This window comes from Talaromyces stipitatus, genomic scaffold (genome assembly GCF_000003125.1).
Source record: "Talaromyces stipitatus ATCC 10500 scf_1105507295487 genomic scaffold, whole genome shotgun sequence".
NCBI classification, from domain to species: Eukaryota; Fungi; Ascomycota; class Eurotiomycetes; order Eurotiales; family Trichocomaceae; genus Talaromyces; species Talaromyces stipitatus.
The window spans coordinates 1,323,414-1,337,861 of NW_002990120.1; the positions used below are offsets into that span (position 1 = coordinate 1,323,414).

Below are 14,448 nucleotides of genomic sequence, written 5' to 3' on the forward strand. Positions count from 1 at the left end.
CGCTGTCCATATTTTCCTGAGAGTTGAATCATACTACGTAGTCTAAGAGGCTAGCAGGAGAGGCTCGTCGATTAGCTTCCGGGTCATCTCCACCAGGTCTAAGAGTCTAGATGTTTCTATGTAGGAACTAGTGTACACTGTTTCACGGAGTTGGTTGTGATATGGGAAAGCAAGGATCGGGCAGAAGGATTGCAAAACTTGTTTAAGCTATAGATCAATATATACATCAAGATCATATACACATGATAACCATATTGAAGTATGTATTGTTTGTTGTTTACCCGGAACATTCCAAAGGGGAAAAGTATAAACCATCAAGGAAATCCACAGCGAGCCGCTCTCATTGGCTGTACCGAACATCTACAGTCTACCTATGTAAGCGACGATATCTTATTCAGTTAGTTAATAAAGAACTAGTAACTATTGTTGTGAGATAGTTATATATCGCGTCTTTAGAGATGACGCAGTACGTCAGAGTTTTCTGATCGCCATTAAGCAAGTTGTTAAGAAATTAAGATAAAATCTTCAGAGTCCTATTTATAAACATGTCTAAGACAGCAAGGCCAGCTAACTGTGACAGGACTAGCTGAAAGCCGCAGCAATTCGGGATTGGCTCGGTCTCAGGAGACCCTCTCCTGATCAGCCTCTAGTATTTATGGTACTGTATCTGGTATTTATTACTCGTATCTCCGTGTATCTCGGCCCCGGACTGGCGATTAGGTAATATTACCTAACTAAATAGGTTAATTAACGTTAACTAACGGATCGCGGTCAACAAAAAACAAAAAACAAAAAAGGAGTCGGCATTAACCATGACTGTACAGTACTGTAAATACCATACAAGGAAGAATCGAAGTGCCGCCTGCCTTCTTTCCATCCAGATCGATAGATCTATCTGTGTCCATCTCAACATCCCTCAATCTCACCCTGCATTCCCCCCATTTCACCTTCCACACATTCGTTACGAAGTACTATTTCGCTTCTTCCTTAATTTTTAAACAATACTTATTCTTTTTGACCTTCGGCTCACTTTCTTGCGTCCGACTTTCGCTATACCGTGTTGTTCATTTACAGTCAAATCGAATCCTCTTTGACGCAGCAGTTTGCCCTTGTTTTTACAGGAATACGTCCTTCGACAACCGTTACAATCTTGGAAATTTTTCGAGGGAGTTCGTTTGGTCTGAGTATCAGAGGATCAAAACAATGCACTTCGTGTGTCTCGTTTTGTAAGGGAAATCAAAAAAAAAAAATAAGAACCTTACAACTGTCCCAGGGGTATTTCGCTGCTCCATCAAGGCCGACCCCTCTGTGCTACGTTATCGTGCGTGCAACTTCTTACAGGGGATTTGGATTTTATTCAATACACGAATATATTTACATCTGAAGACTTTGGTGGTCTGCTGACCAGCCAGCGGCCATGGCTCTGAACTCGTTTCCCGGGAGCACACCCTCCTATGCACAATCTTCACTGCCGTCTTTGCCGTCACATCTGCAGTCAGATACACATTTGACAGCTCATCTGGCAAGCAGGTAAGCTCATTTAATGGCTGGGAAGTGTGAGCATGACTAATAAGTTCATTCGAATACAGGTTTCATGTCTCCTTACCCACAGCCCGTCTTTCATCACAAGCTTTGATCTGTTTGAATACCTATACCTCTTCGACCAAGGGCCCCGATGGAGGAAAAGAGGGAAGCGCCATGGGCGAGGCCGAAGATTTGGCCAAACGAGCTTTTACCCGTCTAGGAGCCCGTGGTGAAAACCAAGCGGTCGTATTCCTGTAAGTATTGGAGAGCAAACTTGTCTTCGCATCCGGCTGTGGCTCCTTGTCTAACGGTGAATTGTCACAGCGGGGAAACCGGTTCAGGAAAAACAACCATACGATCTCACCTTCTGTCAGCCCTTCTCTCGTTCTCTGCAACCCCTCTATCAACCAAGTTGTCATTAGCCGCCTTCGTTTTCGATACCCTTACCACCACCAAATCCGTGACTACGCCGACAGCGTCGAAAGCCGGATTGTTTTTTGAATTACAATACGATTCATCGTCGAATACCCCCTTGTTGATTGGAGGTAAAATCCTCGATCATCGCCTGGAAAGGAGCCGTATCACCTCAGTCCCCACAGGTGAACGCAGCATTCATGTGTTATATTATCTACTGGCAGGGACAAGCGCCGCCGAAAAAGCTCATTTGGGACTCGATTCGTCTGGCATACATGCAGGACCAGGCGGTAATCAGAAGCGATGGCGTTATCTTGGTCACCCCACTCAATTGAAGGTTGGTGTGAATGACGCTGAGGGCTTCCAGCATTTCAAGACGGCTTTGCGGAAACTAGAGTTCCCCCGCAGTGAGATCGCAGAGATCTGCCAGATTCTTGCTACTGTCCTTCATATCGGTCAGCTTGAATTTGTGACTGGTCAAACCACCACGACTGGGGCGGAGGAAAGCGGTGGTTACTCCCACGAAGGCGGGGAAACTGTGACAATTGTTAAAAACAAGGAAGTTTTGGAGTGTGTTGCTGCCTTCTTGGGGCTCAGTACGGAAGACCTGGCTGTAAGCTTGCGTCACAAAACCAAAACCATCCACCGCGAACGTGTAACGGTGATGCTCGATCCTCGAGGCGCTCGTCAAAACGCAGATGAACTTGCGAGGACACTTTACTCCCTTCTAGTTGCCTATGTTATTGAGAGTATAAACCAGAGGGTCTGCGCTGTTGAGGATAGCATTGGCAATACAATCTCTATCATTGATTTCCCAGGCTTTGCTCAGTCTGCTAACTCGTCAACCCTTGATCAACTTCTCAACAATGCTGCCGTCGAATCTCTGTACAGCTTTGCCCTACAGAGCTTCTTTTCGAACAAGGCAGATCGCTTGGAAAGTGAAGAAGTTAGCGTACCAGCAACAAGTTATTTCGACAATTCGGACGCTGTTCGGGGTCTTCTGAAGCCCGGCAATGGTTTACTTGCTATTATCGATGACCAGACAAGGCGAGGAAAAACGGACATGCAATTGCTTGAGAGCTTGAGGAAGAGATTTGAAAACAAGAACCCTGCCATAACAGTAGGAGATAGCGAGACCAAGCTACCTGGAAGCAATTTCGTGACGCCCAGTACGCGCGCCACATTTACTGTTAGGCATTTCGCTGGTGAAATCGATTATCCCGTCAACGGCTTGATCGAAGAGAACGGAGAGACCATCTCAGGGGATTTAATCAACCTTATCAGCTCCACACGAAGTGACTTCGTGCGAGAGCTTTTCGGACAAGCCGCCCTACAGAAAGTCACTCATCCCAAGGAGCGAACTGCCGTAGTTCAGGCTCAAGTTAGCTCCAAGCCCATGCGCATGCCCAGTATGGCTCGGCGCAAGATCAGCCCGTCGTCCAGATTGAATCCATTCAGTAATCGCGCCGGCAAAGAGGATGATGATAGCGACAGTCATAATGGTAGCACCAAGGGCGGTAACACATCGCATAAAAAGACACACGGCACCGGCCCAGATCAAGGGGCGGCTGGCCAATTCCTGGCTTCATTGGAAGTTATTAAACAGTGTCTAAATGCGCCGAATCTGAACCCTTATTTTGTCTTCTGTCTCAAGCCTAATGATCGACGCATTGCCAATCAATTTGACAGCAAATGCGTACGCATGCAGGTGCAGACTTTCGGCATCGCTGAGATCAGTCAGCGACTGCGTAACGCAGATTTCAGTGTTTTTCTCCCCTTCGCTGAATTTTTAGGGCTGGCAGAAGCTGAGAGCATTGTGGTTGGAAGTGATCGTGAGAAGGCAGAGCTTGTCCTAGACGAACGGAAATGGCCTGGAAATGAAGCACGTGTGGGCAGCACGGGTGTTTTCCTTAGCGAACGGTGCTGGGCTGATATTGCAAAACTCGGTGAGCGAGTACTTCCAACATATCATGCTGATTCCCTCGATGATGGAGATGGGATGCTTCATCCTGGAGCATACAGTGACCACAAAGTCCGGCTCCTCAACTCTGGAGAGAACAGTCCGAGCGGTGCATTTATTTATGGAGACGAGTCTAAGCAAGGTGGCTATTTCGGCAGCCGTGATGTTGATGGTCGGTCAGACGCAGGCGCCTCAGCTTTCAATTCTGGAGATATGTTTAAAAACCTCGAGACTCGAGAGCAGATGGCGGAGAAAAGCAAGGAACGCAAAATGGAGGAGGTGGACATTCTACCAGTTTCCGGCAGTCGCAAGCGGTGGCTCTTCATCGTGTATCTGCTAACATTCTGGGTGCCCGACTTTCTGATCAGGCTCCTTGGAAGAATGAAGCGAAAGGATATCCGACTGGCGTGGCGTGAAAAGTTGGCCATCAACATGCTCATCTGGCTAGCCTGTGCGGTTGCAGCTTTTATTGTTGTCGGCTTCCCCTTGTTAATATGTCCCCGACAAGACGTATACTCGGCAGAGGAGCTATCGTCCCACAACGGCAAGGATGGCGCATCATCGTATGTTTCTATTCGAGGTGTGGTGTTTGATCTCGGCGCGTTCCTCCCTGCTCATCAGCCAAAAGGCTTGATACCGTCGTCAGCATTCGAGAGATATGCCGGTGTCGATGCTACAGCTCTTTTCCCCGTCCAAGTGTCTGCTCTTTGTCAGGGAGTCAACGAGTCTGTTGACCCAAGTGTATTACTTGACTTTACGCCAGTCAACATCACTGGCTCTGCTACTACAATCAGCACAGGGGACCAAAACTCGAAGTATCATGATTTCCGCTACTTTACAAACGATTATCGTCCAGATTGGTTTGCTGAACAGATGATTATGCTCAAAGGTTCATATAAGAAAGGCTACATTGGATACAGTGCAGGATACTTGAAAACTCTAGCCAACAAGAACGGCCGTTCCGTAGCTAGTCTTGACGGGAAAGTGTACGATTTTACCGCCTACGCTGCTGGAGGTCGCCGAACTCTAGGCCCGAATAACACTACTGGACCAGCCGGTGTCAGTGTCGATTTCATGGATCCTGTCATTGTGGATTTGTTTACGCAGAGATCCGGGCAGGACGTTACCCAACGCTTCAATGAGCTCCAAATGGACCCCGCGTTACGCCAACGTATGCGACTATGTATGGACAATCTCTTTTTCATCGGCAAAGTAGACACTCGAAACTCGACGAGATGCCAATTCTCCAAATACTTCATCATTGCCATCACGGCTTTCCTGGCTTCGGTTATCATCGCCAGGTTCTTGGCTGCACTTCAGTTTGGTAAAAAGAACATGCCAGAGAATTTGGATAAGTTCATTATTTGCCAGGTTCCCGTCTATACGGAAGATGAGGAGTCCCTCCGCCGTGCTATTGACTCCATGGCTCGCATGAAGTACGATGACAAACGGAAATTACTGGTGGTCATCTGTGATGGAATGATCATTGGTCAAGGCAACGACCGTCCCACGCCAAGAATAGTTCTAGATATTCTCGGTGTGCCTGACACTGTCGATCCTGAGCCCTTGAGTTTTGAAAGTTTAGGCGAGGGCATGAGGCAGCATAATATGGGAAAGATCTATTCCGGCCTCTACGAAGTTCAAGGCCACATCGTACCTTTCATGGTTGTTGTCAAGGTCGGAAAGCCATCTGAGGTATCTCGACCAGGTAACCGTGGTAAACGAGACTCGCAGATGATCCTGATGCGATTCCTCAACCGTATCCACTACAACCTTCCTATGAGCCCCATGGAATTAGAGATGTATCACCAAATTCGCAACATCATCGGCGTCAACCCAACATTTTATGAATATATTTTGCAAGTCGACGCCGACACCGTCGTCGCTCCGGATTCTGCCACACGGATGGTGTCTTCATTCCTTTCAGACACTCGCATCATCGGTCTCTGTGGAGAGACTGCCCTGAGCAACGCGCGAAGATCTGTAATCACGATGATACAAGTCTATGAATACTACATCTCTCACAATTTGACCAAAGCATTCGAGAGTTTGTTCGGTTCTGTTACCTGTTTACCGGGTTGTTTCACTATGTATCGAATCAGATCTGCGGACACAGGCAAGCCACTGTTTGTGAGCAAGGAGGTCGTTGACCAATATGCGGAAATTCGAGTTGATACACTTCATATGAAGAACTTGCTTCATCTCGGTGAAGATCGTTATCTCACGACACTGCTTATCAAACATCATCCAAACTACAAGACCAAATACAGCTTCCGTGCCCATGCATGGACTATTGCCCCAGAGAACTGGAGTGTTTTCCTGTCCCAGCGTCGAAGATGGATTAACTCTACAGTGCATAATTTGATTGAGCTTGTCCCAATGCAGCAACTCTGCGGTTTCTGTTGTTTCAGTATGCGCTTCGTGGTCCTCATTGATCTAATGAGCACGATCATTCAACCCGTGACCATGGCGTATATTGTTTACCTTATTGTATGGGTCGTTCTTGATCCATCCATGATCCCCGTGACGGCTTTCATCCTCCTTGGAGCTATCTTTGGTCTTCAAGCCATCATTTTCATTCTTCGACGAAAGTGGGAGATGGTCGGCTGGATGATTATATATATTCTTGCTACTCCCATCTTTTCTCTAGGTCTACCTTTATACTCATTCTGGCACATGGATGACTTTACCTGGGGTAACACCCGTGTGGTCACTGGTGAAAAGGGCAAGAAGATTGTCATTTCCGACGAGGGCAAGTTCGATCCTGCTTCGATACCTAAGAAGAAATGGGAAGAGTACCAAGTGGAGCTTTGGGAGGCTCAATCGCGAGCTGATGACTCCCGCTCAGAGGTATCTGGCTACTCTTACGGCACCAAGTCTTACCATCCAGCTGCTACTGAATACGGATACCCAGCATCTCGACCTATGTCACAACTCGATTTGACATCTCGACTTGGCTCCCGCATGTCACTCGCTCCCTCTGAGATGATGGGTGGTGCAAACTACGAATTGAGTGATCTCGCTGGGTTACCCAGTGACGATGCATTCTTGCTGAGATCCGGGAGATATGCGCACAGCTGATTTGATGACGATTACGAAGAAGGCTGTTAAATTAGAGCTTGAGAAGCGTTTTGGTGTTAATCTAGATGCCAAACGTCCATACATCAACTCTGGTAAGTTTATATTCCTTCTTTTGTCACTGTTGGGCAGCTTCGCTAACGGAAAATGTGTCTAGCAACCGAAGCAGTCCTCTCTGGTCAACTATAATCAAACCAATGACAGAAACATAACGACGTTTACACAAACCCGAAATGTCCTTTCTGTTCATCTATCTCGCGTCTCGCATAAAAAGATAACGAAGCATATCTTCTCCCAATTTCCTCTCATCCATAAACTGGAGTTTCTGTTGAAATCATTTCGTTTGGTAAATAGGGCCTTTCAAGTTTTCGATTTCCTCTCTTCCTCTACAACTAGCATTATAATTCCGTCTCATTGTTTTTTTCTTGCGGATTCTTGACGATGTAGCATACATAAATAATGTCCTTGGTTTTTACTTAGTCATTACAACTTCGTGTCTTTGTATGATTAAGTTATAGCGAAATACTTACGTTTTAATAAAGACGATAACTTTGATTAATACGATGTCTATGGATCGTTGAGAAATTCCTGCATAATGGATGATTGTTGTGCCCAGTTTCATGTTTCCTCAAGATACCTACGTACCGGATTTCCTTTGACGCCTCTCGACTTTCCCCTTCCGTTTTAGTGCTCAGCCCCTCGCTGTGTAGAACGGAGCACGCCCAGAGAGCGCTGACCAGATCAGTGAGCTTCGCATATGCCAGGAAACATGCTCAGTGAGCTGAAGCTGGGCCAACCTCGAGATCTGACACCATCAACCTGCACACCTAGAAATGCGGCCACAGGACAACCTCCTAAGCCACGCATACGGAGATCAACCAAACGCCCTCGTCGGTCATGTCCGGGGATGCAGACGTATCGAACGAAGCCACCTAACGAAAGTGGTGATCCCGACCACTCAGACGATCAAGATTACGTTGACCGACCACAACATGAAGACGACCGACCCCGTCGCACAAACAGACCAAAACATCAGCCCATCACAGATAGTAATTCAGTGAAACCGGAAGCGGATATCGTGATCAAAATTGGAAGCCTGTCACTTCCAGACTTGAAGACTGGTCAGCGAGGAGTCCTCACTTGCGAGTTCTTTTCGTCACAGATTATGTGTTCCTTCTCGTGGACAGTAGATCGAGAGCGCTCGAATCATTGTGCACCAGAATCTGACCATATGCCCGACGGACACAATCAATGTGAAATGGATTTCACACAGGAACGAGACCTTCACACGTCCTCGAAAGATGAAACCACAGGAAAGTTAAGATACAAACAAAGGAACAGTCACTCGGACGCTGGAGAGGCAAGCACAGGAAGAAGTGGACTGAGGAGGAGAATTTTCGGTTGAAGTGGCTAAGAGAAGAGGAAAATCTGCCATGGTCGCAAATAAAAAAGCACTTCCCGGACCGGACGGCGGGTGCAATCCAGGTTCAATACTCTACCGCGCTCAAGGCTTCAGCCTCAACGTCGTCCGGTATGACTCCAAATGATGAGGCCGATCGGAATACTACCTTCTCGCCAAATCGTAGGCAGTATTCTCGTCGGCCCCGGCGAGCTGTGGAACGTTATTCGCCGTAGGCATTTTGTGATCGAAGTATTTGATAGAATTGAGCCATGGAGTTTTTCTTTCCTGGCTGTTCGAGGGTGCACAGTCGTCGATTGCGTCAGCTAAAAGAATACCTCTAGAGACTTGAGCCTATATCCAGTCAATTATGACCTTTCTACGGCTGAAGAAGACGCCTTCCTTGTTATCTGATCCCTAGTGACATCTTTACGAGTCCTCGAGCAACTGGAGAGATGGATTGCCACGAACACCAACATACCACTCCTTCCAAAGCTCGCGTACGGTCTATATAGTACGGGACATCCAGTAGGAAGGAGGAGAAGACCTGGACAACTCTTTAGATGAAGGTATATCTGGAGTGTGGTCTGGTATAGGATCAGGAGTAGTTGCACCGCAGTATGTGCTGTATTTTGCATAGTAGACTGAGAAGAAGTATTATCAGGAGTACTAATTCTTTTGTCTGACCTAGTGAGCCTTGCAGTAAAGGTAACCTTCCCAGAAAATAGCTGATCCACCTGAGACTGTATAGCACGAATTGAGTCCTGTGTTTACTGATAGTTTTATTGTATAATATGCTCTAGATTCTCCCCAGTAGCTGTCATACCATAGCCAGAGAGCTTGTACGAGGGTCTCCAGAGGTTCAATTACAGCTCGTAGTAGATAATAATTCTAGCCAATCAGAGCGAGCCACACACTTAAGAGAAGGATCCACCGAATAGGGGTGAAAGACGTCTCCCACCTTCACTGTACTTAGAAGAGAACAAGAATGACAACAAGGATCAAGGATTCCATACTTTTGCATACTTTTGTATACATAAGTTGATACGTTGAGATATACCGCTCGAGATTGTTACGTACAATTCAACAGGAAATCCGGTACGTATAGTCACCTAGGTAGCTCCAGGGCTATACATCCATTTTCCAAAGTTGTAAGTCATGCTCAACGTACCTAGCGGACCAGTTGTCAGAATCTACTAAGAGCTTAACACATCTTCGAGGTTTTGAGACAAAAGACCAGGTCGAAAATACTCAGTCAATTCTGATTTACTCGTCCAAGCTAAAACAATTTTAAAAATTCGCCTCATGACTTTTCTTTTCATATTCATGCTCGTTTCCCTCCCTTGCTTTGCATCGAATTGAAAACATGATTTCTTTCCATCTTTATCAAATCACTCCACAAGATCCCCCGGTCAAACCCGTTCCATTCATAATGATACTGGTAAGAACAAAACATTTTTTGCTTTAGTGGTATCGAAAGAAGACAATAAACAAGCACATGAAAAAATAACATCAAAAACTCAAACAGCACATGACAACCACGGCTTGAAAGTGGAAACTCGAAAAGAAGAGAAAAACAAGAAACAAAAGCATGGTATAGCGTAGCGTGTCGGGGTATATTGCTGCAAATTGGTATCTCGGCATGGATAGAATCCTCTCTTGTGTCTTTTTTTCATTTTTTCCGTCAACGTGTTATTATGCTTTCAACGAGGTGGCCCAATCGGAGCCGGGTATCCAGAAGTAGAATTGGAAGTACTAGGACGACCAGAATCAAAAGAAGCGCGCAAGTCATGCTTGGGGGTCATGTCGCCGGGCGCGGTACCGAAGGGAAATTTCATGTCAAAGCGAGATGGCCAGCCATTGCTGCTGCTACTGTTGTGACTGTGGGAACTACCCACATGAAGATCTTCTTCGGGTAGGTTGACCCCAGAGTCGTTCCATGGGTTGCGGTAACCGCTGTCGCGGGATTCCATAGAGATCAAGGACGCCTTGGACGCGTTGCTAGACGCATGTTTGAAGAATGATGCGGGCGAAGCTGAATGGTTTTTACGACCGATAAAGGACGAGAACGAGGAAATACTTCCAGGCTTACGCAGTCTCTCGAAGATCGAGCCGCGTTCGCTGACATCGTCGCCAAAACTAGGGCGTGTCGGTGAGTCCGTTACGAGGGGTGCTGGTGCATGCTGCAACAACTTGGAGTCGAAGAATGGGAGCGACTCTTCGAATGAATCAGACTTTGGACGCGGAATAGCGCCTTTGACGGTCGTTGCGTCAAGGCCATGCGCGACGAGACGGGAAATCAAAAAGTCTATTGCATCCTTGAGCCCTCCGGCGTTATTTCGAGTGTATCCGAGTACAACACGGTCCTCTGATGGGACGGGAGACGATGATCCATTTTCGGTTCCGGGTTGCGGAAGCTCAGCAGCCATATCAACAGTGGCGTCAACCTCGTATTGGTCCTTGAGCTTACTACGAACGTCATCGACGAAATCCGCAGACTTGAAGAACTCCCTCAGTTCCGCAGAGCTTTGGAATGACAATTCGTGGTTCTCAGGCACCATACCCTACATATAACGTCAGTCAGATTCCATCATTTGGAAGCAGATCGGTGAATCTCACCAGGAAAGCGTCCACCGCTTGAGGTACCTGATATTCAGGGCCCGAAATAGTCACAACATCGCTAGCAAGCTCGGTGCTTGGAAACTCAATCTTGCAATTCCATTTCTTCTCCAGCTCTTCAATTTCACGAATGCGAGCCAAGAGTTCACGATGATAGAGGCGGTTGATCAAAACAGTTTCAGAAACATATTCCGCATCCTATAGATATTATTAGCACCGAGAATAACGTAACGAGTCAAGAGATGGCGTGAACTTACAACTTTCTCAACCATGTCCATGATCTCCTGCTTCACGAGATCCAGGCTTTGGGCATTCCTTGCCGGAGTGCGGCAAATAACGTTATCAACTTTGACATCGTCATCTTCTTTACCAATGCCACCACGGTCCATTGCGTTGGAAAATTTGACGAACACCGAGTACTTCTTCATGATACGCTGGATATGTTGACCGCCAATGCCGATGATGCGCTTATGATACTGGTCCGGTACATGGAAGGAGATAGATGCCGGCATCTCTTGTTCTACCAGATCCAAACCGTTTTTAGTAGCGTCATACTGTGTGCCACAGACATCAATGTAGAAATTGTACTCGTTGAATCCGTCAAAGATGATCTGAACATTGCTCTGGCCCATGATCTTGTTGATTTTGCCGTTCTTCTTGCCGCTGACAAATTCTTTGTGCTCGTTGGCGAGTTCAATTTTGACTCGAATCTGGTAAGGACAGCGCTTGACGAATGGAATCTGGTAGATGACGTTCATGGCTGCTTTGACGGCATCGTCCGACCCGTTGATGGAAAATGTCATGTTCTCGAAGCTCACGTCGGCATCCGAGTTGATGCAAATGTCGGACAACATGGGTCGAACCTCGTGAGGGGATGGAGATCGAATGCTCCCTTGATTAGGATCAGACATGATAATCCACCAAGAAGCACTATAGAATTGACCAGCCAACGCCATTATCTCTCGCACAGTTCGTTCGACATGAAGCACTTCGGTTCCCTGGATTCGGACGAGGCCACGTTGGCTACCCAACTGTGGAAACAGGACGTACGAGCCGTTGGCTTCCATGACCTTCCGTACTTTGTCCAAACGGTCTAGCAGTATATTGTCGATTTTGCTTGCCGACAAAACAACGTCCTTGACGTAGATCTTGGCACCCAGTACCAACTCACGAAGTTTTTGCTTGGCCCTTGCAATATTTTCCATGTTTTCGCCAGTGATGTAAACTTCGTCTTCGCTTCGTCGGTGAGCGCCAGGTGGGGTATATCCAAAGATACGTGGAAACGGCGGTGGGAAGTAGATTGCAGTATCAGTAACAGCTTCGATCAACTTGATGTTCTTGCGAGTGCGGCCGCAGACAAGGGTATGCATAGTCAGTTCGAGTTTCATGGCGTCAACGTGTCGTTTCAGCTGGAAAAGTTAGTATTCCTGATCAGCATGAAATCTTGAGGCAGGTAGGCCTACAATTTGGTCAATCATGATGAGCAATCTTGTCTTGGCATGCTCTACACTCTCCATATCTCCGTAGATAGCGACCCGAAAGCGATTGTCCAAGCCATTATCGGCCCCGTACGAAGAAACCACGGCACTGTCGGCATCAACCATTTTCGGACTAAGTAGGAAAATATCGGCACCAGTATACTGAGCTAGAGTATCCAAATGCTCGAGTACATTGACACGAATTCCCTTGGTTGACGCGTCCATAATAAGATGCATGTCCACATCGACATTTGCACATCGCTAAGTCGAATCGTTAGTAATCATATAGACAAAGGACCATTAATGGGAGCAGCAGGGCGAAAAATGCTGCTGATACAGAGATTGTTGGGATGACTCACTAAAGAGATGGGTGTCTCGTTCAAGATCTTGGCTCTCATCTTCCGGACTGTCTCACCGTCACCGGAAAGACAAACGTTGGTGACAAGACCGGGCTGACGACGTTGCACCGAAGGCAGAGACTTGGGCTCAGAAGTTGTCACAGTGGCCTCAAGGCGACCTCCACTCGCCTCGCTGACGGACCGACATAGTTTCCGCAAGGCCTCAACGTGGTTGACGTGAACGGGCAAGTGGTGGATCGGAGTACCTTCTGATGTACCATCGGGAAAGGACCAGCGTTGCAAGGCGCCGGGACTTGCATGGAGCACATCCTCGACATCGGGGCCGGCGAGATACGACGAGAATGGAACATTGAAGGAGAGATTGACAGTAGGATCCACGGCCGTCGGAGGATTCAAGGCCGGAGTACCATGCGGACGTCGTAGGGGTTGCGAAGCTGCATGGATATCAGCGTGAGGGCGAGACATCCCAAAGGCGGGAGTCATCCGTTCCCAGCCATGACGAGCTTGACCGGTGAAGTTGGAAATCTTGTGCATGCTGCCAGAGCGGATAGGCGGAAATAGGGTCTTGCTTCTTCTAAATCCCCAAGCGTAATACACAAGTGGGAATCAGAAGAAGAAAGAGAAGAAGAGAAAAGCGATGGCAAGATGTGATTGTCGAGCGAATCGAAGGAACGGTTGGGGTTGGCGGATGGAGAAGAGAAGAAGAGGGGACGGAATGACGAAAGAGGAATAGAAGAAGAGCAGCACGGGGAAGAATAGAGGATATAATAGAATGGACAAATGTAGGGACGAAGAGCAAAGGAGAGTACGATTGGAAAAGGAAAAGGGTATCAAAAAGAATAATGTTGTGGTAGAATACGAAGTGGTTGAGAGAGAGAAATGAAGGTCTGGAGAAAGAAGAGGAAGAGAAAGAGCGAGACAGCCGGGCACTAACACCTTCTCACTGGGCAGTGTTGCTTAGTGTCCGCAGTCCAGGCCGCCAGTGGAGTTCGCTTACTTTATTACGAGTATCTACGTCTGTTGATCTACTCACCATCTCTCTTTATTGTTGATTCAAAAAGGACAGTAATCAATATGACAATATCTGTCAGACTGTCTTTGATGCAGTCGAGATACACCTGTTTGGATGCCCTCCTGCATATCTCGGCGTGTTCATGACCTATCTGGATGCCTATTTATTGATGGTCTAGGTAACATTGAGCGTGTCTAGGCTCTGTAGAGTCTAGTAAATCATCAGTTCTCAGATATATGAGGAGCTGAACATAGATGAAAACTATTAATTAGGTGCAACTATTAGCACACACATATACACACACACACATACATACACACCGGAATCATCTTTTCCAAGCGCTCTCGACTCTATCCTCATGTTTCAAAGAAGCGGTTTATGTCGGAAGAGTATCCTTGACCTGTAAGAAAACGAATGCCCGTGTTTCCGGTCCTCAATGCCTTGAGAGGGTGGAATGTGGAATCGACCAAAAACAGCTGAAGACGTTCCTAGTTATGTATACAATCGTACCACTATCTCGGAAACAATCAAGGACTCCATACCGTGCTGCTATTTTAGCTCATTGCGAGTTCCGATCCTCTGTCACAGTTATTTACTCACTGTAT

General features: G+C 47.0%; 3 protein-coding genes across 4 annotated transcripts, besides 1 other annotated feature; 2 read left to right on the plus strand and 1 right to left on the minus strand.

Moving 5' to 3' along the window:
* Positions 1-1,417: 1,417 nt before the first annotated feature.
* On the plus strand, positions 1,418-7,531 carry TSTA_056960 (chitin synthase ChsE; the record flags this gene model as incomplete). The annotated part of the gene is made up of 4 exons (XM_002487265.1): positions 1,418-1,530; positions 1,590-1,778; positions 1,849-7,071; positions 7,134-7,531. The coding sequence occupies 3 exons, from the start codon at positions 1,418-1,420 to the stop codon at positions 6,977-6,979; spliced, it is 5,433 nt and encodes a 1,810-aa protein (XP_002487310.1). The 3' UTR covers positions 6,980-7,071; positions 7,134-7,531.
* Positions 7,532-7,733: 202 nt separating this feature from the next.
* On the plus strand, positions 7,734-8,656 carry TSTA_056970 (uncharacterized protein; the record flags this gene model as incomplete). The annotated part of the gene is made up of 2 exons (XM_002487266.1): positions 7,734-8,162; positions 8,318-8,656. The coding sequence occupies 2 exons, from the start codon at positions 7,734-7,736 to the stop codon at positions 8,609-8,611; spliced, it is 723 nt and encodes a 240-aa protein (XP_002487311.1). The 3' UTR covers positions 8,612-8,656.
* A 956-nt stretch (positions 8,657-9,612) lies between these two features.
* Positions 9,613-13,365, minus strand: TSTA_056980 (KH domain protein; the record flags this gene model as incomplete). 2 transcript variants are annotated; one of them, XM_002487267.1, is made up of 5 exons in its annotated part: positions 9,613-10,939; positions 10,995-11,192; positions 11,252-12,403; positions 12,458-12,733; positions 12,832-13,365. In XM_002487267.1, 5 exons carry the CDS (start codon positions 13,363-13,365, stop codon positions 10,079-10,081), a joined length of 3,021 nt encoding a protein of 1,006 aa, XP_002487312.1. In that variant the 3' UTR covers positions 9,613-10,078. The 2 variants fall into 2 exon arrangements, with proteins under 2 accessions (XP_002487312.1, XP_002487313.1); XM_002487268.1 differs by having other exon boundaries at positions 9,613-11,192.
* A 763-nt stretch (positions 13,366-14,128) lies between these two features.
* Positions 14,129-14,163: a microsatellite.
* Positions 14,164-14,448: the final 285 nt, after the last annotated feature.